This window comes from Camelina sativa, chromosome 18 (assembly GCF_030686135.1).
Source record: "Camelina sativa cultivar CO46 ecotype springtype chromosome 18, ASM3068613v1".
Classification (NCBI taxonomy): Eukaryota; Viridiplantae; Streptophyta; class Magnoliopsida; order Brassicales; family Brassicaceae; genus Camelina; species Camelina sativa.
The window spans coordinates 16,204,054-16,231,061 of record NC_141897.1 but is presented as its reverse complement, the minus strand read 5'-3'; the positions used below and the strand labels follow the sequence as shown (position 1 = coordinate 16,231,061).

Sequence of the window (27,008 nt, the reverse complement as noted above, 5' to 3'; positions counted from 1 at the left end):
TCTCACAAATTACCAATTTTATTCCGAATTTCATGGATACTTGCACAAATTGTTCAAGCACTTTTGCATCAATGTTTTTTTAGACCCCGACCCGGACAATGCGGCTCCAATGCTAATATCAATTAATGTTTAAATCATGGACAGTCATATGAGTTTGCTCTTTTCATTTTTGTTGTATAAACTCATTTGTGTAAGACTATTGGAACCCTCACCCGGTACTCTCAAGTCTCAAGTCTCTCGAAAGACATCAATGTCGATGGTACGAGGGACATGCGTAGCAGGTTCATGGTCATGGCTGGTAAGTTTTACTCGTTCGGCTCTTAATGGGCCAAAGATAACACGGCCTAATAGGCCCAAAAGGACCTGAGACGTCATCTTCACTCTCACGAGTAAGAATTTGCCAAACGATTGATACTGTAAATTTCAGAACTTTCCGAGTCGTCTCGTCTCTCTCTCTCTCTCTCACTTTTGTTCGTCTCTTCTTCGTCAAACATTTCCACCATTTTCGTTTCTTTAACCTTTCTTCAGCTCTTCTCTTCGTCAATCGTGGGTTTTATTCACCCATCTTTGGGTTTTAAAATTTTTGGGTTTTTTTTTTCTTGAGTCACATTTCTGATAAACCCTAGTTTTTTTTTCTTCCTTCCAGTGCGATCATTAGTAGTGGAATTGGAGTCTCTTCGGTGAGTTTCTTAGTAATGGATACCGCTTCGAGCGTAGCTGCAACTCGTGGCGGTTCCCTTCAGAATCCGTCGCCGACGACTCCGTCGAGAAAAGAATGGCGTGCCGGTTCGGATTCACAAAACGTTGGAGACGGTTCAGATTATGTGGTAAGGTTTTAGCTTCTGGGTTATGTTTATGTTTAGAGGACTGAATAGACTGAATCTGAAAGTTTTGATTTTTTTTTTTAAATTTCATATACTGTTTTATCTGTTGATTTCACTGTATTGATTCTTTGGTAAAGTGATTTGCTTTTGATTTGTTTCCTAGTTCATATTTTGATTGTCTTTGTCAAATTTTGTTGCAGGATTTGGAACAGTTGAAGCTGAACCGAACTGATGAGAGAACGATTTATGAGGTTAATTATTTCTGGCTTTGTGATGTTACTTAGTTTTTTGTTGTACTTATTGGAGAGTGGAAACGAGATTTTTATGGGGGTTTCTTGTTGAGCAGAATGGAAGAGAGCAGGATGGTTTTTCAGATAGTGAGATGTTGCAGCAACAGATTCTCAATGTTTCTAGGAAGAAAGGAGAACTTCAGCAGTTGGAGATTGAGCTTCGAGCTCAGATGTTTGCGAGACATGAGATCATGGAAATCCAGAGCAACTATGAATCTCAATTCACAGAGTATGCTAATGCTGCTGCTAGAATGCAGGTTAGGTTTTAGTCCAGTCCCCTGATATATTAGCATGGTTTTTTATTTCATTGAGCATTGTGTTGCAAGGAAGTTAAAGGAATGTTGTTGAATTTTTAGGAGCAACTTCATGAGAAGGAGCGATCTATTCGGGAGGCAGAGAGGAAGTTAGAAGAGAAAGACAGAGAGCTACATGCGATTAAACTGGATAATGAAGCGGTCTGTTGGTTTATATATTATTACTAGATTCTTTTCTGATATAAATCTGAATGTCTTGTTTCTAAGTTCTTTTTGTTCTGATACTAGGCATGGGCCAAAGAGGGTATCCTAAGAGAACAGAATAAAGAACTTGCCACATTCAGGTGCTTTTTAATTCCTTAACTCGTTTTCACTTTGTTAAGTTTGTATGATGTTTCCTATTATACTGAATTTATCTGTTACTCTTCTATCTTATATAGGGTTCTGCTACTTTTGTTTTAAAATTATAGTATCCAGCCTTTCGATTTCTTCTTGATTAGACGTTTTAGGCATGAGGTTTTGGAAAATATAACACACTACTTTTTTCCTTTCTTAATATGCAGGAGAGAGCGTGATCATTCTGAAGCTGAGAGGTCCCAAAATATACATAAAATATCTGAACTTCAGGAGCATATTCAAGAGAAAGAGAGCCAGCTCAGTGAATTGCAGGAACAAGTTAGTTTTCCCTTCTTTTTATGACACAATCAAATTTGTCAAACATATGGACCTTTCAGTTATATATCATTGTCGTTTTTGAAATTCTAATACACTAACACCAGAATCCTTATCCTTAATGGCTTTGTAGAATAGGAATGCTCAAGAAACTATCTTGTACAAGGATGAGCAACTAAGAGAAGCGCAAGGTTGGATTGCCCGTGCCCAAGAGATAGATGCTTTACAATCATCTACAAATCATTCGTTGCAGGCTGAATTGCGAGAACGTACGGAGCAGTATAACCAGCTCTGGCATGGTTGTCAGAGACAGGTCAGTTCCCTGGATATCTTCCAATTCCTAATTGGTTTTCCTTGAAATGATTCTACTCTAAACGTATGTTGTACCTTGTCGTTGAGTTCAGTTTGCAGAGATGGAGAGGTTGCATGTGCATACAGTGAAACAGCTTCAGCTTGAGCTAGCCAATGTAAAGGAAGCAGGTGGTTCCAAAACTAATTCCAGCGGTGCCTCCCAGACTATTCAAAACAGCGGGAACCAATTTGATGCTCATGGAAACAGCGCAGAAAGTGCAAACATTGGTGTCCGTTCAAATGGAAAAAGCTCAGATAACATCTCATCTTTTACTTCAGCTGATGATAAGGCTACCCAGGTACATGTCTGTTTCTATTGATTCTCTTGAATGATTTCTCTCTGTTTGGCGTTTTGTGTTGGATTCACAAGATGATTGCGTATCCACAATACAATGTTAGCATGTGTTGAGATGAATCTGTACATTTTCTTATTCAGTTGGCTCTCGTCAACCTATTAATTGTTGAACATTAGATGTTAAAACTGCATCAATAAGGACGGCATAGATGTTCTGTGATCTTGTATCTGGAAGTATTTGTTTCATTACTTGTTTTCAATTTAATGCTGATTCTTCAAAATTCTAGATTTTTCATTCTCCACATCATATTTGCTATTCAGTACGATGGCTTGTATTCTTGACGATGAAATTATCCTTGCTAAAATACTTGAGATGGATCCTATTATAGCTGTAACTGCCTTTTCTCTTGTAATTATTTGTAGAACAACCGTGTTGATGGGGTGTCATCTTCTAATCTTGTAACGTATGGGTACCATCAAGCGGGTCAGATGACCCCTCTGCATTCTATTTTCATGCACCAACAAGAGATTTCTCAGCTTGTTCAGCCTCAGGTCCCTTCACCTCATTTTGCACAATCAGTGTTGCTGCAAAAGGTGTGTGTGCTGAAGAATGCTTTTTTTGTTTCATTTTTTTTTTACAGTTATTGACCATTGTCTTTCCTGCTTTTGTTTGTAGGCTGTACCAGATAATTCACAGATGCCTACGCAGAATCATGTGCATCCATCTCAAGGTGTTCATGGCTTGGTAAGTTCTGATCTGAAGAGTGAATATCAAGTGCCTGCCAACGGACAGTCTTTTGGTCAAGGGTATGGAGATGTTCAAACTAGCCAAGGAGCACAATACGGATCTACACCATCGTCCACTGTGAATGAACAGGTAGGGGATGTTTTTATTACGCTATACATGTTCAATACGATATGTCGATACCGTCTTAGAAAGTACTTGTTAACAGGCAGTGGAATCTGGCAATGGAGATTATAATGGATCTAATCACTTGGAGAATAACATTCAAGACATTTCTTCACAGTTCCGTGATGCGCTAAGGCTTGACTCCCATGCCCATAATCAGAAACCCGAGGTATGCAATGCTCATATTACCTAGCAATTTTTCTTGGCTTGTAGAGCCTAGTTAGGTTGGCTACAGGGAAATGTTCTGAATGTGTCTCCAATTTCTCTCCCCAGGAAGTTAATGGCCAGGTTTCACCTGATGAACACAATGGTGCTACATCCATTGTGCCTGAAACTCTATTCTCATCTGGGAAACCTGAGAGGAACTCAGAGAGTACTCTGCTTGATGAAAGGTCACTTTTGACATGCATCCTCCGAACTATACCAGCTGGTGGAAGAATCCGAATTAGTTCAACGGTGAGCTAACTAATTGTAACCACAATGAGTCTGAACAATTTAATTTGAGAAAGTGCTTTCGTGTAATGTCTGTTTCATATGTGATAAACAGCTTCCAAACCGTTTGGGCAAAATGCTAGCCCCTCTGCACTGGCATGATTACAGGAAAAAGTACGGGAAGCTGGATGATTTTGTTGCTAGCCATCTTGAGGTCTGTGTGCTTCATCCCAATTACTAAACAACTAATGTGTTCTTCTTAAAACTTCAAAATGCTAAACTGGTTTTGGCTGCAGTTATTTGTGATAGAGGATGACTACATTCAAGTTAGAGAAGGTGCACAGAAAATTGTAGCAGCATCAGCAGCAGCAGCCAAAGTGGCAGCAGCAGCTGCAGCGTCGTCATCCTCAAACTCCATGTATGTGGCTATGACTCCTATGGCTCAGTCTCAGGGGTTAAAGAAGAATGACAACACAGTTCAAAGAGGTAGGCAGAGCTCTGATTATATGGGGAAGCAACAACGTAAGGTCTGATTTTACAAGTCAAGCTTTCAAAAGTGAAAGGCATATAGAGTGAGGCAAAACAATCTTCTATCTTGCTTTCATTTTTCGGTGTATTAATGGCTAATGCTCAGAAGTTTAAGATATACATTCAATTTTACTTCTGCCCTTTGAAATAGTATCCATGCCCAAAATCAACAATTGTTAAATTTACATGCTTAGAGTCGGCCATTGAAACCAGCAAAACTCAACGCCTACCATCATTTAGACATTTACACTTCAAATTATTTGCCTCTTACATTCGTCCAATCTATAAACCAAAACAGCAAAACGAAAACTCATTTCTTAACTTACTTAATTACAGCCTTCCAAATATATATAGAGGAATCAAACCCTCTTAGCAATTGACACGCTACAAATCTATTCATCATTAAATCATTTAGCAAGGCAGAACGGTTGTGCAGTTGGGATCTGTGCACGTGATTGTGTCGATTGCAGCAGAGGAAGCTTCGTCAAGTTGCAGCGAACAGACTCTGTTTTGCCTCGGGTCTTCTCTTTTCCTTTTCTTGATTTGAACACTTCTGTGTTAACTGGAGTCTCAGGAGGTGTATTGAACTGTGGATTTTAAAAGATTTGCTGGGATTTTAATATTTTAGAATTTTGGGAGATTTGAGTATTTTTGGGGATTTTGATATTTTGACAGATTTTTTGAAATTTGGGTTTTGGGTTTGGTGAGATTTGATTATAAATTTTAGGTGATTTTAGAATATATGAAAAGGAAAGAAAAAAAACAGCTTAAGAGAATAATAACATTTCATTTCATCACCCTTTGGTTAATTTAAGAAGAAAATAGACATTGAGTTAAAAGGAGACAAAGCATTTCTCAATAAAAAGTATTAGATAAAAAAATAATAAACCAACAGTAAGAATGAAAACAATCTAATATAAAGCACAATAATATTGCATCATGATCCCATATTCATAGCATCTATGTCCACATGTTTTCTGCTATAGTTGCTCTCCAGTTATTAGCAACCACTCTTTGTTGGTTTTGAGTACCATGAAGCTGTTCTTCTTCATTATTCCCATCATCAACTATTTCATCAGCATCAGTTCCTTCTGCATTTCTAACATCTTCAAACAAGTCTGAACGACATTCTTCACGAAGATAATTATGTAAAACAACACAAGCAAGTACTAACTCTACTTGTGTCTTATATGGAAATGGTGGTGCATATTTGAAGATGAAAAATCTTGACTTGAAGATGCCGAAAATCCTCTCTACTACGTTTCGTAAGCTAGAGTGACGATGGTTAAACAACTCATTTGCAGTTACAGGATCTTTTCCTTGTCCCCTAAAGTCTTGGAGATGATAGCGAGTACTTCGGAATGGAGCTAAAAATTGACGACGATTGGCGAATCCACAATCAACTAAATAATATTTTCCTACAATTTTAAAGTTATACAAATATAAGTGAGATAACTTGAAAATTAACAACAAAGAATATTAGTTTTATCATAATATAATGACATACCTTCTGGAACTATTAATTTGTTGGTGTTCCTAGTTAAAGCATCGTTTAGTACCTTTGCGTCGTGAGCTGAACCTTCCCATCCGCTAAGAACATATGTAAATTCTAAATCAAAATTACATGCAGCTAACACATTTTGCGATAATTGTCCTTTTCGATTACGGTAGCTAGACGAGTCTTGTCCAGTTATCATTGCGGGGATATGAGTTCCATCAATAGCCCCTACACAATCCTAAGGAAAATAGAAACAAAAGATTAGCTAGCCATATAGCTTTTTGAAATACTAGAAAACAAGCAGAAGAAAACAATCTCATACCTTAAAATAAGGATAAAATCGTGTGTTATCCTTTATTTTTGTAGGCACTGCAAGCCCAGGTTTAGCCATATACTTTGGAGCAAGTGCTTTTAACACCTTCAGAATTGTGTTAAAGCTCTTACTTATTGAAAATTTTGATCTCTGAAATCTAGTTTCAGCTGAAACATATCTTGAATTTTGACCAACAATGAACAAAAATGTGGCAAGCATTTCTTCAACTGAAACATATCTTGTGTCTTTTAAACCCATCTCCAATCTGAAAATAGAGCATAGATTCAGAAATGCTTCTGGTCCATACGGTACAAACGTCAAAATGTGTCATGTTTCTCATGAACCAATTGTTTTTGTATGTATTCATGTCCAAGTCTTGTAGCTGGCTTTCTTATCTGGCGTGGTATATGCAGAACAGAATATTGAATCTTCGCAATGATTGACAAAACCATCATAATATCAATATCTGACTTGAAATTTCTCATTCGTCTTCTTTTTCTTCTTGCTTGTATCTCTTCGCTTTCATGAACAATGCGATCCATTATCCAAATTCTACACAAAAACATAGCTATAAAACCATCATCATATGGAGAAAGTACATATCATCGACTAGAAAACAAACGAGGAACGTACGTTCTTCGTACGAGGAAGAACGTATTATATAAAGACACAAAATAATATAATAACATAACAATTATTTAAAAAGAAGAACGTACGAGGAAGCAACATGGGCGGCTACTGAGGATATGGAGAACAAATGATGTAGGACAAGAAATCATATATATATATATTCACCCTAATGTATCGACTATAGAACAAACATGTCATAGCCTAAGAATTATTTAAACGAACACTTTCGAATCTATCTCCACATGACTATAGAACAAACATTAGCAGAACTAACTCATATGAGAAAGTAGGCTATGAGAAAGTAGCAGAACTAACTCATATGAGAAATTAGGAGATGAAGAACAAACGAACACTTTCTTAATTCTTAGGCTATGAGAAATTGAATTCATTCTCTGGATACAAACTCATATAATAATATAACAATTCTCTCATTTAGAAGAACTTACGAGAGAAAGAGATGCGGCTGCTAATGTGGAGATGAAGAACAAATGAAGGAGGGCAAGAAATCATATACATATATATTCAACCCTAATGTGGCCTTTAATGTGGCCCTAGGAAGTACGAATATGATTGTTTTGCATATTTTTTTGCGAAATATCTCTTGTTCAACTTTCATCCAAGAATAAAAAGCAATAAAAGAGTTGATTATTTTTTAAAAGAAGACATGTCTTAATTCAAAAATAAAATAAAAAAGAAAGCTCATAAGGTATTGCTAATTTGAAAACGAAAAACTATTAAATAAAAAAAAAAAAAAAACCGTCTTCAATTTTTGTTGATGCATCCAACTTCAGTCTCATGGTTTACGAAGGTTTCGAAGAATCCATCCCTTGCGATCTGCTATAGACATATGGACGAATTCATATTTCATACCTAAGCTGTGAATCAATGTCATGGCTTCATAACACAAACCATCATCCAAATCAGGAATTTCTTTGATAGCATCCCACACGTTATTAGCTTTGTCCTCAGCTTCTTTTTCTTCATTTTCCTTTTCCCATCTTTTTTGTATCATGCCAAAAATCTGCTGACCAAAATTTTGCACTGTATTCATTTCATCAACAACCTTGTTCGAGTTTGCATCAGTTCTAGCCTTCTTTCTTAGAGGAAGCTTGCCCCCCCCCCCTTCTTGTCTCTAATGCAAAGAAAACTTCTTGAACAGATGTTTCTTCGTACGTTATTTCCTCATCTTCCATTATTTGGTCACGACATGAATTATCTGTCACTTCATTCTCTCCAACGTGATATGTATTTGTATCAATGGCATCGCTTAATCCCACAACATTCCTTCCAGTAGCAGTATTTGATTCAAAAATCATTCGTAAATCTCCAAAATCTTCAAATGAGTCATCACGCAGATTTGTTTTACCTGGATGAGCCTATTTGAAAATAAAAACATTTTAGTAATTTTGATACATATGAGCAACACTACTATGTTCACAAATTCTATGTTATAATTTTGCTTACCTTCAAATAGTTAGCCCATACTTCATCTCGAGCAGTGAATTTCTTCGTTTCAAGGTCCCACCCAAAACCACAACTAAAACGAAAATGATCTGACAAGCCTTGGTACTTATTCTTCTAGATCTTTAACCTATTTGTATACTCCTTGTAGCTTTTGTTAATGCCAAGATTTTGGTTTAGTGTTGGTAACACTCTTGTCTCCATGGTTAATTTGCTGAACTTTCCATTACCATCACAAAAACCCTGATTGATTGCATCCACTAGGAGCTGGACTAACATCTTGCTTTCATGTTCTAACCACTGGTTATATTGACCTTTAGCTTTCACAGCCTGTGAATCTCCCATTGTAGTGTGTACGTTAACTAGCCATACCATACAAAAAAAAAACCCAAACAATTCATGAGTTATGATGTATCCCACAGATCTCAAACAAGTATTATTTATAAACTGGCTGGCCATCAATTCGTTTCCAACTTAAGAAATTTCTTTCGTTGGGATATATATCTATGGGATAACATACACACATACATGTTTTGTATTCTTTATTTTCTTTACTCCCAAAGTGAACAACATGATACAAAACGTGGAATTAAAAAGAAAAGTAAAAAGTAATAGCAAATACTCACCTTGCCAGAGAAGAAAATAAACCTCAAGTATGATAGTAGGAGAGAAGAAAGCTGTCGATCGTGAATATATTTATATACACCAATAAACTAACCCTAGCTAACAAGAAAGGAAGGGGAAAAGCCCATATATTAGCCTTCTTTCTTGATCCAAAAAAGAGCAGCCCACTAATGCTAAACAATTGTCAAAGAATGTCTCAATTTTTTTTTAGCAAAACGATTTGAAGCAGACAGTTTACCTTTGTCTATGATGAAGTTCCAGATACCATCCATTGATTCTTGTAGAAGATAAACTCGTTTAAGGATTCCATACATCAATAAATTTTGATTTTTCCAGAGTAAAGAGAGAAGCGAGACGAGAGAAGAGAGAAGAGCGAAAGAGAGAAAGAGAGAAAGATAGATCTATCTATTCAGAAAGAGAGAAAGAGAGAAAGAGAGAAGAGAGAAGAGCGAAAGAGAGAAAGAGAGAGAGAGTTCGTAAAAAACAGATTGCCAGTATCCAATTTTTTTTTTTTTTTGGAAGATCGAAGAATAGTTTGAAATTTCACCTTTAGAGGTGTGATTTTGTAAGACATATTTTTGAACTAAAAAAGTTACAAAAGTCTCCTAAAATCACATTCAATAAATTTTTTAAAAAAATTTGTGATTTTTTGAATAACAGTATATTTGAAGTGAGATTTATAAATTATTTATTGAATAACAAGAGATTGTAAATGATTTTAATAAATTTCGCATTGAATAACATAAGATTTCAGATGATTTTAAAAAATCATCAATTAAATAACATGGGATTTAAGAATATCCCAAAATCTCTTAAAATCCTCAGTTCAATACACCCCCCTAAGTAACTCAATAATGAGCTTTAAAAGTGGTGTGATTTTATGTCAGTGTGTCTTTTAATTGTGTAGCTAAGATGATAAAAAAGTTTCCAATGATAAATTAATATATCAAGTGGTAATAATTTATATACTTTTTCTATTTACTATTTAACATTGTTAGATTCTAGAGTTTTATTATATTGGTTCAATGATATAGGTTGGAATTTTATTATATCCAATTTTATACTCATCTTCTAATACTTTCTTTTAGCAAAAAAATCAATTTTTCTATTAAAAAAAATTCTCAAAGTTTAGGTAGTCTAATTAAGTAACTCAATAATGAGCTTTAAAAGTGGTGTGATTTTATGTGAATGTGTCTTTTAATTGTGTAGCTAAGATGATAAAAAAGTGTCCAATGATAAATTAATATATCAAGTGATAATAATTTATATGCTTTTTCTATTTACTATTTAACATTGTTAGATTCTAGAGTTTTATTATATTGGTTCAATGATGTAGGTTGGACTTTAATTTATTTCCATTTTTCTTCATCTTATAAATAAACCAAGGAACAGAGTATTAGAGTACAAAGGTGCAAAACAAAGTTGCAGATAAAGGTAAAACCTGACTATGCCAGGTCTTCAGAGTAACAAACTCGATTTCTTGCATAACAAACAACTCGATTTAATTCTTACAAAAATACAAAAAATTGTACATCCAAAACTTATAAATCAGATGACAAACTTCACATGTTCTCTCTAATTTTTACTAATCAGATGACAATGACTTGAGACACAACTAAAATTTGCTTGGACAAAATGAGGTTCCAATTTTACCAAACCAAATCAAATCAAGAGGTCTAACTAAACCTACATTTTGTATGGCAAGAGCTAGTAACTCGATTCGACATTGCTAAGAGTTTTCTAACACCTGAACATATATAAAGATCAATGTAAAATTATAGAAAACGCAAAATTCCATGGTTTTATTAAGATACATACATATGTTAGTCTTTATTCGTAAACATTTTGACACATATTAAGACCATAATTTGTTCGTCGAAACAATAAAATGAAGACCATACAGTAATTTGTTTACAATGATAACAGTTCAAAAATACATGTCTTTTCATAAGTATAACATCTGCAAGACTCTGAAACATCTTCAATAGCTTGGGGACAAAAAAAATGATGTTTGTTACACTAGACCGAAAAAAAAAAAAGATGATTGCCCAAGTTTCTTGAGAATTACCCAAGTTTACCTTACTAGTTCATTTCAGCGACATAACTCTCGTTATTGAAAACTGCATTGACATAGAAACCTTGAAAGCAACTTGATGTATGATCGTTAATATCTAACTTGAAATTGGAATCTATCTTCTTTATTATAAAACTTCTGGCTTTGCTTCTCTGTACTTCAAACAGGTTCCTGCTTGATTAAATAATGCAAGTATCCATCAGATTCGAAATAGAACTGGTAATTGGTGATTATTACATGAGCAGCAACCACCTAAAATCATTATTTTCTTTTGCCGCATAGCCTCCTAAAATCAAATGTGGAGAAGAGAACAAACAAATAAATAAAAGTAAGAAACCTGAGTAGAGAGATACATGAGAATTTAAAGCTATTAATTATATTACCATTATGAGAGATTCTAGTTTTGTGCAGCTCTCAAGAAGGGCTGGCAGCATTTCAATATCACATATAGCAAATCTAGCATGCAAGCGGGATAGGTTACGAAACTGACGCACTGTTCTCGATTTTGAGTATAGAAAGAATTCCTGGAAAAACAAAGTTATGGTGAGAAGCTATGCTCAAACGTTAAGATATGTAAACCTTCAAAATATCACTAGTAATAACTAGATCGCTGACCCTCCTAATATCGGCGAGGATATCCCGAATCACTTTTTTAGGAGGTCTCTCTAAGGGTCGGCGGCGCCTCCATTGCAAATCAATATCTAGTTTGGCAGGGAAACCAGAACTGATGATCTGAAAGTCTTTTGTTGAGGCTATCTTAGTCTTCAGACACTGGAGTAGAGGTGCATCGATAACAAATCCACTAGAGTGATCCATATCCATGTCGATTTTCTTTAGCGTATGAGAGCGAAGTTGTATTGCATTATGATTCGAACATCCAAAGAGTTTTAAATCTTCCAGAACTGGAGAGCCTGAGATAAGTTTCTCAAGTGTGGTATCACTAGTAAATCTAATACGTTTTAAATGCATGATCTTCAGACAAGGTAATGACACAAACTCGGTATTAGGCAAGCTAACCCATTCGAGTCGTAAGTGTACTAGTGTCTCACAGGTATATATGCTCACTGGTATCTCATCACTTGAGTAATAATTAACATCAAGATGCTGAATCTTAGGCCTAGTCACAGCATCAATCCATGACTTGAGACCACATATATGATGACGATAACCCAAATATAACCGAAGCTTGCGTATCCATGACTCCCTGTGGGAATCAAAAAACCTCTCAACAAATTTAAAAAAGGCATCGATATTTGAGAAGTTGATATTTAAGAAGTCGTAGAGGGCTAAGTCCAGTCCAGGAACCGTTTGCCAAAGATATCTCCATCTTTTGGACAAAAGGCTTGTTCTTACAGCATCCTTAGTAGAAAGACGAAGAAGTATTTCAGATATCAAAGGTTCGTGTAAGTTGCTTATCAAATCTTCCTTCTGTAACTCTTTGTCACATATTGTGGTTCTCTTCTTTCTACCCACCATTTTGTTTTTCTTCACACAACTCTATTATATAATCTGCATCATCCCTAATAATTTCACAAATTATTAAAATTGAAAGTTACAGAAACAACCAACTAATTAATTTCGAATGTTATTTACGAGATACATGAGTAACCAAGAGAGAAGAACTAACATTACATGCGCAGGGCTTGTTAGGTTTAGGGTTTTCAACCTAGAAATTAAAGGAAAAGTATAAATCGAGTAACTTTGACACAAACGCCTTACGTTTTTTATCTCTTACTAGAAACGCCTTGCTGTTTTATCTTTGAACCAAGAAACAACCAGAAGTCCGATTGGACCAAACCGGAAATACCCACTTTTGTGCAGACAATTAGTCCTGGTTTCAAATTTTGATGCCCGCAAAGCTAATAGGTCAATTCGACTGACATATTAAAAAAGCAAAAAAGAAACTATGAAACTACTCTCATATTCCCGTTTTGTCTACACACACAAAAAATAAAATAAAATCATAAAACCTCTAAATATTATACCAATCAAAGGAAAAATCAGTTGGTGGAAACTGGTAGTGATCACTTGCTTGAACTCTCACTGCACTTCTGCTCAAGACTCTAGTTCATGGTCATGACCGATGTCTAACTTGTGTATGAAATGGCCACGATAACATTTCCATGGTTTTATTAATTTACATGTTAGTCTTTTTTTTCGTAAACATTTTGACACATATATTAAGACTATAGTTTCTACGTCGGTAGTTTTATTTATTAATTTACATGCTCTTAAGAAGCTTTAGCAAGATTTCTTAGATTGTAAACTTCTAATAAAGCTAGCTCTCTGAAACAGGACATGCAACAAAAACTGAGGCAGAGACAGGGGAATGACATGTAACTATCATGATTCCTAACAAAAAAATATCTTAAGAAACAGTTTCATCAATCTCTATCACACAAAAGAAAAAAACTGCTTTACGTGTGTGGAAAGATATCTACTGACTAAACCGGTGTCAAAAGACTATTAGCTTCACGTGTCCTGTTTGGCTGTTTTGTATTGAACAATAATCACAGTACAACGATTGAACAATTAACGGAGCGTCGTGGTATGAAAAGGATTTTCTTGAGGATGTCCACTACTTTAAAATCTGCACCACCACCCAAACGTACGTAGAGTCAGCTTCTTGAGAATTGCTGAGCACTTTATAAAGTAAGTGGCTAGCTTCATTATTTCCGCAGGACATCCACTGTATGGCATTTTGATATCAACAAACTCGAGCGACGACAATAAACATCGAGGCACATCTGATGAAAAACAGATCTGATTCATCATCCACATCTTAAGATGATTATCCAATACCTGTGGGGAAATAAATTAGACAGGAAAAAATTAAACACACAATGAAAAAAAACAAATATGCGAAATCTTCTTAGAGATATGAAAGAAAAAGAAAAAAGTAATAGGGTTTATAAAATACCATCACCAATACGAGGGATTTCAGATTCGGGCAGTGCTCAAGAAAAGTTGGCAACCATATTAAATCGGATACGCAGAGTGTAAGACATAGATGAGTCATGTAAACAAATTCTACGTTGGCATAGTGACGAATGACCTGAAACAAAACCAGACATCATAAAGTATTGTGTCTAAGGAAGAGACTTACATCAAAGAAAAAATTGCATGCATAATAAACATACCTTGAAAGTGTCTTGATATATGATCATGTTCTCGACCTTTGAAACCCGATGTGAATTGGAAAACAAGTCATCAAAACTCACAAGGGGAATCCGGCCGGGGATTCAGATCCAAACAAGGAACCGAAAGCCAGAGGCTTCTCCATCTGGTAGATAAAACGCTTGTCGTAACAATGTCCTTTACGGGGAGATAAGAAAGTATGTGACTGATCAAATGATCAGGTAATTGGTTTATTCTATCTTCCTTCAATCTACCACGACATAACCCGCTGACACGAGCTTGTTTAGATTTCCCTCTACAATCCATGTGTTGTCTCCTGTACGTAGAAACTATATATTTCTGCAAAACAACACTAAAAACGTAAAGTTTAAGATAGCTTGCAAGCAACAATACTATCGATTCTTATGTTCCAGTGAAAATAGTTTATTTTCAACATCAATAATATTAACATCAACATTGGAAAGAAGACGAAGAAGACTCTTCGTGATTCGTGACATATGCAGAAGTAATTACAGTGATTCGTGAGAGAGAGACGAAGAACCACGTAAAAGCAAGTTAGGGCTAGGATTAGGGTTTTCAAGGCCTTAATTTTGAAGATGATTTTACAACAAGAAAAGTAAAAATAAGAACAACTTACCGTATTTTTAGCCGGCGGAACGAAATCAGTTGCCGAAACTTTAGATGGTGTATACGCCGCGAGGGGAATAGAATCACTTGCTAGAATTTTAAATTCACTTACCCGAACTCTATGGAGTTCTTTGAATCCTGGAGTCTGTAGGTTAATTTCTTCTGTATATATATAATGAATGTTTTCAATTATTATTAACACAAAAGCCCAACATAATACAATATTTTAATATGGCATTGGGTTGAAATTGTTTTCTATATGGGCCGTAATTGACATGTTTATTAATTCTTCTAAACATTTTTTTTTGTCAATTTTTTTTTTCTTCTTTTTTTTTTTTTTTTATAATATCGATCAGAATTTGTTGTTTTCATGGACATGGCCTAATAATAACTCCTTTATTAAGTGTGAACATATTTTTAGTTTCTAATATTATAAATATATTAATATTTAGGAAATTTCCGGATAATTATAGGGTGGAATGTAGATAATATACGTATACAATAACATCAAATATTTTGTTAAAATCAGTTTAGATACGATTTTTATGTGAGTATCTAAACCGATTAATTTTATGTTTATTTTAATGGTCAATAATCAACATATTATATTTAATTTAATTGACCATGTTAATTGCAGTAAGTAATTAGTTGGCAAAGACTAAAAAGTTGCCGTAATTGAGGTAGATATCAATATAATTTGGTAAACAATCTCAATCAAAGTCAAATATATATTTGCTTATTTGGTAATCCTATGATATGCTCGATTTTTAAATTTTTGAAAGAAAAAAAAGAATAACATATTCGAGACACTTGGCGTGAATGGTAGTAATCCCTAACGAGAAAAAAAGAAAAAATAATAACATGGTCCATGCCCAAATATGACGCGTTAATATCAAATAAAGAAAGAAAGAAAAGAAATATTCACATTCCTTTCAATAAAATAAAAATCAAATAATACGATTATTCCCTTATTCCTCACGATTACATTCTTTAATAGAAGAAAAAAAAGCATTCACATTTGAATTACTCTTTGTTTTTTTCATCATTATCATCATCATCATCATCATCATCAAACTACACTAAAAGAAAAGAAAAGAAAAAAAGAGATTAAGCAAACTAAAAAAAAATCTCAAAAAAAGAGATCTGTCAAACCAAACCAAACCAATCAAATCCAAAACCAATTACATGTCAAACCCAAAACCAAACCAACGAAATCAAATTAGACTTCAGAAACATCGGAGATGGTTGTTGTGGTGGGTATGGTTGTGGCCGTGACCACCATGACTATGACGACGGCGATGAGTCTCCTCGTCGATGATTTCCTGAACATGCTTAAACTCATCAACACGGCAAGGGATCGTAATAGGACCAGCGTGCTTGAACCCATACTCCTTTTCAGCTTCTTTCAAGAGGTCCAAGAACAGAGGATGACTCAAGAACACCAAAGGAACAACGAATCTGTGTAGACCTTCCTCGTCGTCTTCGTGTCCAACCAAGATCGCAACACAGCCTTTAGGAACATCATGATGGTTATGGTGGTGATGGTGGAGTATGTGGAGATGAGGGACATGAAAGTGAAAGTTGAACACCATCTGCTTCGGACTCTGTTTTGGACTCTGTTTTTGATTAGATTCCTCAAAACCCATCAAAAAGAAGGAACCTTTTGCACCGAAACCAAACAAGAAAACACAACGAATGAGTAAAAAGATCGACGAGGAGGTAAAAAGAAGAAGGTGTTGGAGCGGGGGTTGATGCTAGAAGACGGTGATAGAAAAAGGCCAAGGATCAACAGCAGAAGAGATTATAAGAAGAAATAGAGAAAGATCTGAGTCGGTGAGAGATTTGGGGATGTTGCTCATGATAGGCTAAGCATGAAGAGATTATATATTTTTTGGTTTTGGTTTTTTTTTTTTAATGAGGAAGTTGAGAAGAATTTGGAATTAGGGAAATATATTGTTGCAAGTATATATATACAGATTTGGGTGTAGGGTTTTTGCTTAACGCGTACATTTCCAAAGGGCCAAAGGCTTTTTCTCCTATTTGTTGTATTTTATTTTAGTTTTTCTTTTTTGTATAACAAAAACAAATAGTTGATGAGGTGGAATTGACGTGGTAAAAATTGGAGCGTGTTAGGAGTACTTAGGGTAGGGTTTTACCGATGTTAGGAGGTTTGTTACATCACCATATTATTTTCTATGTTTTATAATTTCTATACCACAAAACCAAAACAAAAAATAAGATTCCAGTGGTTTTGAACAGTCAAATTTGTTTAATTTAAAAAAATAAAAAAAAATAATGAAGGATAATTTTTAGACAAAACATAGTATTTTGATTACATATAGTACCTATATATTATTTAAAGTATATATGTATATACATACATATGTGATTAACATATTTATATTTAGTGATTATTGTATATTGAAATTTAGTTATTCACCAAATCTATATATAATAGCAATCTAAATAAATGCCACCAAAAGTTGTATTTTTTCAATCGTATCTTTTTGATTATTTTCTAAAAAAATCTGTAGAAAATTTAAATATTTGTTTTACAAAAAGTTGCGATTGTTCATTTTAACAGTTTTTTTTGTAAAGTTGCAACTGTTCATTGTAGAGTTGTGTCTATTCGAATATTCGTATCTTTTGAAAACTATATATATATATATATATATATATATATATATTTGAACTGTTTTCATTTTTTTGCCTTGACACAAAAAATATAATTTCAATCTCAACAATTTTTACAGCTCTCCAAATTATTCTTTAGCATTCATCCTTTTAAAAGTAAAGAAATTCCTCCAATTATTGATTTAACAAAATATTTTTGGAATGATGAATCTAATTTACAAAAGAGATTTTTTCCAAAAGTTAGATGGATTATATAGTGAGCTTTTGGATTTGACTTTTGAATATGGTAATAAATATGTCTTTTGTTGTTTAAAATCAGTTTATATGAGTTTTTAGGTATAATCAAGTGCAAATACAACAGTTGCAATTTCTCGGAGTATTTTTTCGTTCAAACGGTTGTATTTGTTCATTGTTGTGTCTTTTCACTATATTTTATTTATATTTTTTCATCACAACTTCTCGTTCTAATAGGTGTGTCTATTTAAATAGTCATGTTTTTGAACTCTCTTTATATTTTTCTCTTCATCACTAACTAACAAGTTCGTTGAAACACATTTTTCATTTTATGTTAAATCTAAATAATAAATATTTATATCTAATATTCAACGTTATTCTATAATCCAATTAAAATTTTAGAAATGATTATATCAATAGAGAAATTTAATACGACTTAATATAGAATTTACAATTGCGTCTATTTATCGTAACGTTTGTTAAAAATATTTAAAAAATAATAATAACAATCTGAATAAATGTGAACAACAATTGGGACTTTTCATAATAGTTTTTGTAAAAAAAATGGTGTTTTTTTTAAACTCAAACAATTGTATTTGTTCATTGTAGAGTTGTGTCTTTAATGATCACTTTCTCAGTTAGGATCACTTTGTCATAATGATTTTTTTAATCGTAGCTCTTTATCTTAATTTTTCATAAAAATATCTTATATTTATAGTATTTTAAACAACATGTTTTGCAAAGTTGTGTTTATTCTATATAATATTTTTTGTTATAAGTTTTCATTTTGATGGTTGTATATTTAATAACAGTTTATGTTTAATGTTTATGTATTCAAACTATTCTATTACATTCAAATAATTTTATAATGTATTATTTTAAATTTTAAATTTAATTTTTTTTTTCTAAAATACTTACCCCGCGACATCGCGGGGGGTCTGAATCCTAGTAATAATAATACTAATAGGTAAAAATAACTTGGATTCTAGTACAATTATTCTTTTTATACCTCTTGTCAACTAAATATATTTTTAAGCCCCTGCACAGATTGAGAAATGGTCAAAATTGTTAGTTGTTAATCATTTTTATTTTTGGGTTTGCTAGCTGCATTAATATCATTGTATATGTTTTATTTATGATGCTATAGCTTAACATTATAAGTTTATAACTCATATATGTGTAATATAAATAGTTAACTACCTAGGTACCGAACTATCAAAGGTTTCTCGTAAGATAGACAACCAGTTGTCGAACCTCAAAGACAAATTATCGGTGTGGCATTCACATCAACGGTAGGGGGTAGCGATTTACATTGTTACCTTATAAGCAAAGATAAAAACGTACTACTAATCAAATTCGGTTGATGTGTTTTTTACTTTGATCAGCTGGCACAAGGCCCCTTAGCATTTCAAAAAGCCAACGACTCGGTAAATTATATGAATAAACAATCTTATATCAAAAAGTATATATTTGTGGGACTCTTGAAAACATTATAATAAACAAACCGGAGGTTTCCAAAAAAAAAATCGAGAAATGAAAGAAAAAATAAATAAATTGGAATAGAGATTGAGGTAATGTGTGTTTCACTAGTTCATTGTGTGATTACCGGAAAACGGCCAGAATCAACCCAAACAATTTACTGAACGCTTTTTCATACTCAATCTATGACCTCGTACATTTATCAATCTGAACCGACAAATAATTCAAATTTCCTACCTAAACTTTATAAATTTAGCTAATTTCAACATTTTAATAAGCGGTGTTAGTTGACCGTTTAACAACGCTGAGTTAGACGCCAACGAAGCTATCACGTGGCATCTTGACATCAAAACGATGTCGTTTTTGGTAGCTCAAATAAAACAAAAATAAAATGTCATTACCACAACTCGAACCTAGGGAAGGAGAGTCAAACAACCAACCATCTGAACAGGGGACATATCGATTTATATGGCTTTTAAGAACAAAAGTGCAATATATTATCTCATATCTCTCTTCTTCTTCTTCAATTAGACATGAAAAACGACAATCTAATATCAAAAAGTATAGATCGAAGAGTATCAACATTATTTGAAAAAAAAGAATTGATTCTTGTATAGAAGATTACAAAACCCAGATCTGGATTTTACAAAATTTCAGATCTGCAGAAACAGAAACCTAATTATGTGAAATGGATTGATACTTCAGTTTCCGCCATGGAAGAAGTATGCTAAGGTAAAGAGGTTTTCATTCCTTCATCAAGAATAAAACGTCCTCTCATACTCATATTGGTGCTTTCATGTCTAACTGAAGAAGAAGAGCTATGAAAGAAAATATATTTTATTGTTGTTTATGGAAAGTATATAATTCAATGTCTCAGTGGTTTAGGTGCTGGTTGGTTTGAGTGTGCTTCCTTAGGTTCGAATCCTTGTAACGACATTTTATTTTTGTTTTATTTGAGCTACCAAAACGACGTCGTTTTGATGTCTAGATGCCACGTAATAGTTTCGTTGGCGTCTGACTCAGCACTGTTAAACGGTTAACTAACATCGTTTATTAAAATGTTGAAATCGGCTAAATTTATAAAGTTTAGATAGAAAATTTGAATTATTTGTCGTTCAGGTTGATAAATACATGGGGTCATAGATCGAGTATGAAAAAATGTTATGCAAATTGTTTGAGTTGATTTTCGTTGTTTTCCCGTGTGATCACCGTGATCGTGACTTAAGGTAAATGGATAAACACGACTAATGGTAAATGGATAAACACGATTAAAAGGTCAAACCTAACAAGCTATTCGTTTTGGATAGTTACAATGTATTTAAAATCGTTCCCGTGATCCCAAGAGGTGCATGCGAAATTACATCCCCGTATTCAAATAATATTATATTTCTATCAGTTAGTACGTAATCTGTTTGGTAAGTTTTTGTATTATATATTTGACTTTATATATACCAATTTAAGAAAGTCATATGGTACTTAAGAAAGTATAAAACATCAAATACGACATATTTTTTTATAACGTGTTAGATACTCATATAGGATCCATTCGAGAATATGCTTATTCACATAATCACATTAGTCTAAAATCATTCAATAGGCAAACTTAAATGTTTCCAACATTTTGAATTTTGGTGGCTTGCTTTTAACCAAAAAAAAATAAAAATAGTGGCTTGAGGTTTGAGATTGCTATATGCGGAAAGAAGGCATTATTCATAAGGATCATGCTCGTGAAAAAAAATTCAACTTCCATATCGATCGAAAAAAATTCTAAAGCGAGTGGTTAAGGACTCCGCCACATCATCCAAACGTAGGCCCAAGAACCTATCTATACATTAAAATGTTATACAAAACACGTCACAGCGTAACGTAACGTAACCCTTACCTGGGATGAGAGTAGCGCGTCAAGCGCATGATGACAAAAATGTCCTTTGCCGAGTAAAGCGCATGTCGCGGCTCCTCAGGTGCCTATAACGCCGCCGATCAATATCACTAGTCCAATTTATATATGACGCGTGTTGCTTGCTTGGTTTATTTGCGCTCTCACTTTGGTTTTGCTTCTTATCCGGTTCATCTTGTTACAATGCTTGATAAGGTTTGGTTCAGTTACGAATTTGGTTTGGAAAGTGTAAGCACAATCTCAATCCGAATGAAGTTTTACTAGGCCAAAATGAGACCAGCTCGGTTTAGTTTGGTTTTATTCCATTAGGTTAATTAAGAATAAGAAGGTTCCAAAGTTTGCGGACCATCATGTCGGCACGATATGACAAAAGACCTTACGGATGGAGTAATAGCCGTTGGATTACCAAGAAAGTTGGAATCATGTGCTCTATGTTATAAACTTTGATCTTGAGTTTTTTTTTTCTTTTTTCTTGATATAAAAGCGGACGACGACTTTTTGTCAAAGAGTCCATACACGCCACCAAAGAAGGCAGAAGGATTAAGCGCATTATAAAAACCAAGTGTCGTTAAGTATAAGATTTATATAATGATTAGTTTACTCTTAATAACAGATTGACGTTTGAATAGAATCTAATCAACAGAACCAAGTAATTAAATTTTATATTCAATATGAACCAAACATTTCTTTTATCAGTACATTGTTATGATTTCAACCAAAAACATTACAAAGAAGCAAACCATATCAAATTAACCAAGGTAATGTTACTTCAAATTTTATCAAAACTATTTCTAAGTTCTAACCCAAACCTCCTAAGCAAATACCTGACCCATATATATAGTGCCTTCGTTATCATAACAAATTTATATGAGTAGGAGAAAATAAACTTTTTTAAAAGAACAAAAGTCGAATCAAATTCTATGAATATGACCCAAGCATCATCGAAGTTTATGGGCCACATCCCACATGTCAAAAAGATTTGTCCTTCGAGTGGCTCCTCAAACTCTCAGCCAAACATTTAAAAAATGTTTTTCTAAAGCTATTTGACTTAATAATCTATGTAAATTAATTATTATAATTGCATGTGTCTGTTTGAATATAGAGGTTCTCCACCCACGCAATCTAAAGCTTTCATGTTTCAACTACCACACGAAGAAAAACGAACAAACATTTTGTTATAACGGATGTGAGCAAGATAAAAAAAAAGTAAAGATCAAGACATAGATTTAACGTGGTTCACCAATACTTTATATTGGCTACATCCACGAACAAAAAAACATATTTTATTATTGGAGAAAGTATCGAAATTTCAAAATAGATAGAGGCTAGGTTAATAAGAGTATCTATAAAAAAATAAAACCCTAATTAACCCTAAACTGATTGGCCAATCCAATTGAAGGCATATCCAACACATTTTTCTATTTCTCTACATCCCCTACTCGCCAACAATAACAACAACAAAAGAATTTAAAATCTCTCTTTTTATCAAGTGAAAGTGAAACCTAAATTTAAATTAAAAAGAGAGGTGTCGTTTTTTACGTGGATGTGATTAGAGCTACTTATCAAGACACGCATTAGCTCGTCATGTAAAACTTACAAACTAATTTTAAATTGTGATCATATCGTTTTGACTTATGCGTTAACGTCTACCCCCGAACTATAATAAACTATGTATAGTAAAAGCAAATGACACGTCGTGAAATTGATGCCAAAAATATATATTTACGTCGTCGAAAGAAATATTTATCTATTCGAATTCGTTTTGGTCTTGGTATAGAATCATGTCATAATTCAATTTATGTGCATTCGGATATTCGGATTTTTGCCAACTGATGTAAAAAGGAATAAGCCTTGGTTACCACAAAATTGTTTCTTTCTTTCTTTCTTTCTTGCTTCATCGTTGTGTTTGCATTCTCTTTCGGACATATAATCAAAATCTTCACAAAGTCAATAAATCTTTACAAGCCAGCAAGCTCTTAGAAATTGTAGACTTGAAGTTGGTATTACAGTAATCAGATTCTTTTAAGCCTTTCGTTTGGACATTATTCTTTTTCTTTTCTTTTTCAGTTGAAAATTATTTTGCCTTCTTTCTATATATATATATATATTTCTTTTTGGTATGAAACTTGATCATGTATAGTTATACAAATAATTTATTATTTTATCCCACAACACACTATTAATTAATATTTGCAGTAAAAAGACTATCAAATTTGTTATATTTTCTTTGGAGAAAATCATAAAACTTGTATTTTCTTGTATGGACTTTCACAAAATTATGTTATGAGAACGAGACTGCTGGACCTGGCCAGTGGCCATGGATAGAAACGCAAAAAAAGTTTAAATCTTATGACCTGACCCAAAAAAGAAATGAATCTCTTTTTTTTTCTTTTCCAAAATTTAATTTCTTTGATAAATAGTAACTTTCAGCTTTTTCTTAAGTAAATTTAGGCTTTTTGTGCAATGAACCAATTAACATAGTTTGCACACCAAAAAAAAAAAAAAAAAATCAATTAACATAGAAACTTTGATAATATAATGGGAGCAAATTTCTGATATTAAATAATTAAAAAATCCAAGAAAAATCATAAACAATTATATCTCCTTCCTGCCACACACTGAGAAACAGCAGGAGAGGCTCTGAAGCCTTTCTTCTTCTCCAACTTGAGACCCTTTTCAATGGCTTTCACATTGTCCACCACAAAGACCTTCACTAAGATAAACTGCTCAAACACTCCTTCAAACATAACCACCTTTAAGCCCCTCAAGCTTCCTCTATTCTGGCCATGGCAAAAGGTAAACACGCCAATACATATACAAAGCAAACGTAGCAAAAGGCTTCTCTTTTCGTATGTAATTAGGTGAATGAATCGATGGTTTTAGGTAAAAATGGGTCCTTTGAGTGTTTCACCGATGGGTTTTGGGACATGGGCTTGGGGAAATCAGCTTCTTTGGGGTTATCAGACTTCCATGGATGATCAGCTTCAACAAGCTTTCGAATTGGCTTTGCAAAACGGAATCAATTTGTTTGATACTGCTGATTCTTATGGTACTGGTAGGCTTAATGGTCAACGTGAGAGGCTTTTGGGGAAATTCATCAAAGACTCTCAAGGTCTGTTCCCTCCTATATCATAGGCCTTTAGTTTGGTTCTGAAGTACATCCTAGAGCTGTCTTGCTTGATATGTTGTTACTGTGGTGGGTTTGTGAGTTGATGCTTAAGCTGATGATTGGTGTGGTTTTCAAATTTCAGTTTTAAAAGGGAAACAAAATGAAGTAGTGGTAGCTACAAAGTTTGCAGCTTATCCATGGCGTTTAACTTCTGGACAGTTTGTGAATGCCTGCAGGTCTCTCTCTCTAGGCTTGATTTTGTCTCTGTCTCTGGATTTTACTTTTTGGTTTTTTTGGAGATTGATGATAGATTGAATGTTTCTGTTCTTATGTCAGAGCTTCTTTAGACCGGCTTCAGATAGACCAGCTTGGGATTGGACAGCTTCACTGGTCAACCGCAAACTATGCGCCTCTACAAGAGCTTGTTCTCTGGGATGGTCTAGTTGCAATGTACGAAAAGGTTGCTTATAAATCTACTGACATATGAAATCTCCTCAATGACCATTAAGCACTTGGAAAGTGGATGATAAAAGGGTTCCTCCTCTTTCTCAGGGACTAGTTCGAGCGGTTGGAGTCAGTAACTATGGACCTCAACAGCTTGTGAAGATTCATGATTACCTCAAAACCCGAGGGGTTCCTTTATGCTCTGCTCAAGTACAATTCTCATTGCTAAGCATGGGAAAAGAGCAACTAGAGATCAAAAGTATTTGCGACGAGCTCGGGATTCGCTTAATCTCTTATAGTCCTCTTGGTCTAGGAATGCTAACTGGGAAATACTCCTCTTCAAAACTTCCAACTGGTCCACGGTAAACTACTTACAGATAGTGATAAAAACAAAGAATTGTTTCTTGTTTGTAACTCTGCTTTTAACACATTTTAAAACAGATCATTGCTGTTTCGACAAATTCTTCCTGGATTAGAGCCTTTGCTTTTAGCACAGAGACAGATTGCTGAGAAACGAGGAAAGACTATGCCCCAGGTATTATTTCAACTTTCATAAGAAGAAGAATTTGTGAAACTTTGAAGAATGAGTTTACTATCTGGCCTTTCAGGTTGCAATAAACTGGTGTATATGCAAAGGGACAGTGCCTATACCGGGTATCAAGTCGGTTAGAAATGTTGAAGATAATTTGGGTGCGCTGGGATGGAAACTTACAAATGATGAACAGCTTCAGTTAGAATATGCAGCTAAAGAATCACCAAAGTCTATGATTCAGAACATTTTTCAGACGAGATGATAGAATAAGAGAAGTATGCTTATACATCTTGACCACATAATATATGAAAAATATTGTTATTATTCGACTCAAACCAAATCTACATAGATGGATAGAACTCAAAACATTGCGTATGGAAAAGTAATGATATCAAGTTATTTTAAAAAGCTTAGATTTGGACATAATGTTTACATTTCATGCCGGTAGACATGATATGAGAAACTTAGCATCGTTGTGGGGGACACATAAACAAAGTTATCGATAGTTGTGTTCTTTGCTCTTTTAAGATCTCTATCCATTCTAAGTGACCAAACTTATCATTGCAATTTCTGCATTTTACATAGACAACAGAACTTATCTTTCAAGCAACCAAAATGTTTTATCCCTAGAAACATAATAATGTTATTTTATACCTACAACTTGGCTACTAGTCTTTTGTTGTATTTTCTTCTCCATCCAAGGAACTTAAATTTTCCTCATTCAAAATATCATTAACTTCTCTTTAAAATTAAAACAATTATAGTTCCAAGAACATGCAAAGTATATTTCATAACCATTTAAAATAAAATACTTATTCGTACCTTATTATTAAAATAATGAATGATCCTTGTCCATATGCTTTGTTAATTTAATACCAACTATATTCCAGATTTGGTTAATGACATACGCGGCTACTATATTCAATTTAATAACATATCTTTGGCTTTATGCCAGTCAAAAAAAAAAGGAATAGTTATTTTTCTCTTTATTCCGTTACACTTTAACTAGTAACTACTACTAACAAAACAACAAAAGAAACAATAAACATATCATATTAATCAAATTCTTTTTCAGTCTTTGTTTATAATTTTGCTCAAAAAACAAAAACAAAAAAAGCTTCTGCAGTTTTTGGTTTGATTTGACTAGGTCTTTAGATAATAATGATAATTGGTTTTTTGTTCTCTTTTGTTAATTGTATTCATTGAATATTTGAGACTCGTTTTTGCTTAAGCTTAACATTAATGTACATTGGAGTTATCTAAAATATTACATGAATCAAACCGAATTTTAACTCAACTTATATAATCATGGTTATTATTTTTATTAAAATTTTATAAAGATAAAATTACATGTACATTGATATAAAATAAAATAAAATAAAATAAAGACTAATCCTAATTTTCTAAACTAAAACAAAATAAAATATTAAAAAAATATCAATTATTTCTATATCATTTTCAAATTCATAATCGATTTCGATTTGGTTTAGGTCAATCTCAAGTTTGTAATAATTATTTTTGTTATCCATATAAATCAAATCAGGAAAATAATCCTAATTTAGATAAACGTTTGACTATATGCTAGTATGCTATTGAAAAATTTAATATAATTCCATGATCCTACCAAACAAAAACTATTCCAGAATAGTAAACAACCAATTAGCCATGAATGAATGATGTTAATCCAATCTTAATATTACCATAGACATAAGAGTATAAGGTGTAGTAGGTCCATTAGGTCAACATTCTTATGATTAG

The 27,008-nt window shown here is 33.6% G+C and overlaps 2 protein-coding genes, 1 long non-coding RNA gene and 3 pseudogenes across 4 annotated transcripts; 3 read left to right on the top strand and 3 right to left on the bottom strand.

Annotated features, from left to right (window-relative positions):
- The first annotated feature begins 385 nt into the window (after positions 1-385).
- Positions 386-4,774, top strand: LOC104761381 (uncharacterized). The gene is made up of 15 exons (XM_010484460.2): positions 386-546; positions 647-827; positions 1,025-1,075; positions 1,171-1,371; positions 1,471-1,569; positions 1,657-1,712; positions 1,932-2,043; positions 2,174-2,353; positions 2,445-2,690; positions 3,110-3,280; positions 3,363-3,563; positions 3,640-3,765; positions 3,870-4,052; positions 4,144-4,242; positions 4,325-4,774. The coding sequence occupies exons 2-15, from the start codon at positions 696-698 to the stop codon at positions 4,559-4,561; spliced, it is 2,094 nt and encodes a 697-aa protein (XP_010482762.2). The 5' UTR covers positions 386-546; positions 647-695; the 3' UTR covers positions 4,562-4,774.
- Positions 4,775-7,623: 2,849 nt separating this feature from the next.
- On the bottom strand, positions 7,624-9,544 carry LOC109130493 (uncharacterized protein At2g29880-like; annotated as a pseudogene). The gene is made up of 3 exons (XR_015588722.1): positions 9,321-9,544; positions 8,462-8,820; positions 7,624-8,373 (listed from the first exon to the last, which is right to left on the bottom strand). The product of XR_015588722.1 is annotated as an uncharacterized protein At2g29880-like (transcript).
- An 854-nt stretch (positions 9,545-10,398) lies between these two features.
- Positions 10,399-10,999, top strand: LOC147922963 (uncharacterized). Its single transcript, XR_015588373.1, has 2 exons — positions 10,399-10,516; positions 10,676-10,999. It is a non-coding gene; the product is annotated as an uncharacterized LOC147922963 (long non-coding RNA).
- A 531-nt stretch (positions 11,000-11,530) lies between these two features.
- LOC109130492 (F-box/FBD/LRR-repeat protein At1g51370 pseudogene) lies at positions 11,531-12,632 on the bottom strand (annotated as a pseudogene).
- A 3,219-nt stretch (positions 12,633-15,851) lies between these two features.
- LOC104761380 (auxin-responsive protein SAUR32 pseudogene) lies at positions 15,852-16,869 on the bottom strand (annotated as a pseudogene).
- Positions 16,870-23,537: 6,668 nt separating this feature from the next.
- On the top strand, positions 23,538-25,658 carry LOC104761379 (pyridoxal reductase, chloroplastic). The gene is made up of 7 exons (XM_010484457.3): positions 23,538-23,961; positions 24,049-24,277; positions 24,417-24,510; positions 24,611-24,734; positions 24,827-25,080; positions 25,160-25,253; positions 25,327-25,658. The coding sequence occupies exons 1-7, from the start codon at positions 23,845-23,847 to the stop codon at positions 25,510-25,512; spliced, it is 1,098 nt and encodes a 365-aa protein (XP_010482759.2). The 5' UTR covers positions 23,538-23,844; the 3' UTR covers positions 25,513-25,658.
- The last annotated feature ends 1,350 nt before the right edge of the window (positions 25,659-27,008 follow it).

Bases quoted from the DNA above. Each gene is read 5' to 3' on its own strand.
- LOC104761381 (XM_010484460.2), top strand. From the start codon at position 696: ATGGATACCGCTTCGAGCGTAGCTGCAACTCGTGGCGGTTCCCTTCAG. The intron at 1,076-1,170 runs GTTAATTATTTC...CTTGTTGAGCAG, and splicing joins ATGAGAGAACGATTTATGAG to AATGGAAGAGAGCAGGATGG. The intron at 4,243-4,324 runs GTCTGTGTGCTT...TTTTGGCTGCAG, and splicing joins TTGTTGCTAGCCATCTTGAG to TTATTTGTGATAGAGGATGA.
- LOC104761379 (XM_010484457.3), top strand. From the start codon at position 23,845: ATGGCTTTCACATTGTCCACCACAAAGACCTTCACTAAGATAAACTGC. The intron at 24,511-24,610 runs GTCTCTCTCTCT...TTCTTATGTCAG, and splicing joins CAGTTTGTGAATGCCTGCAG to AGCTTCTTTAGACCGGCTTC. The intron at 25,254-25,326 runs GTATTATTTCAA...CTGGCCTTTCAG, and splicing joins GAGGAAAGACTATGCCCCAG to GTTGCAATAAACTGGTGTAT.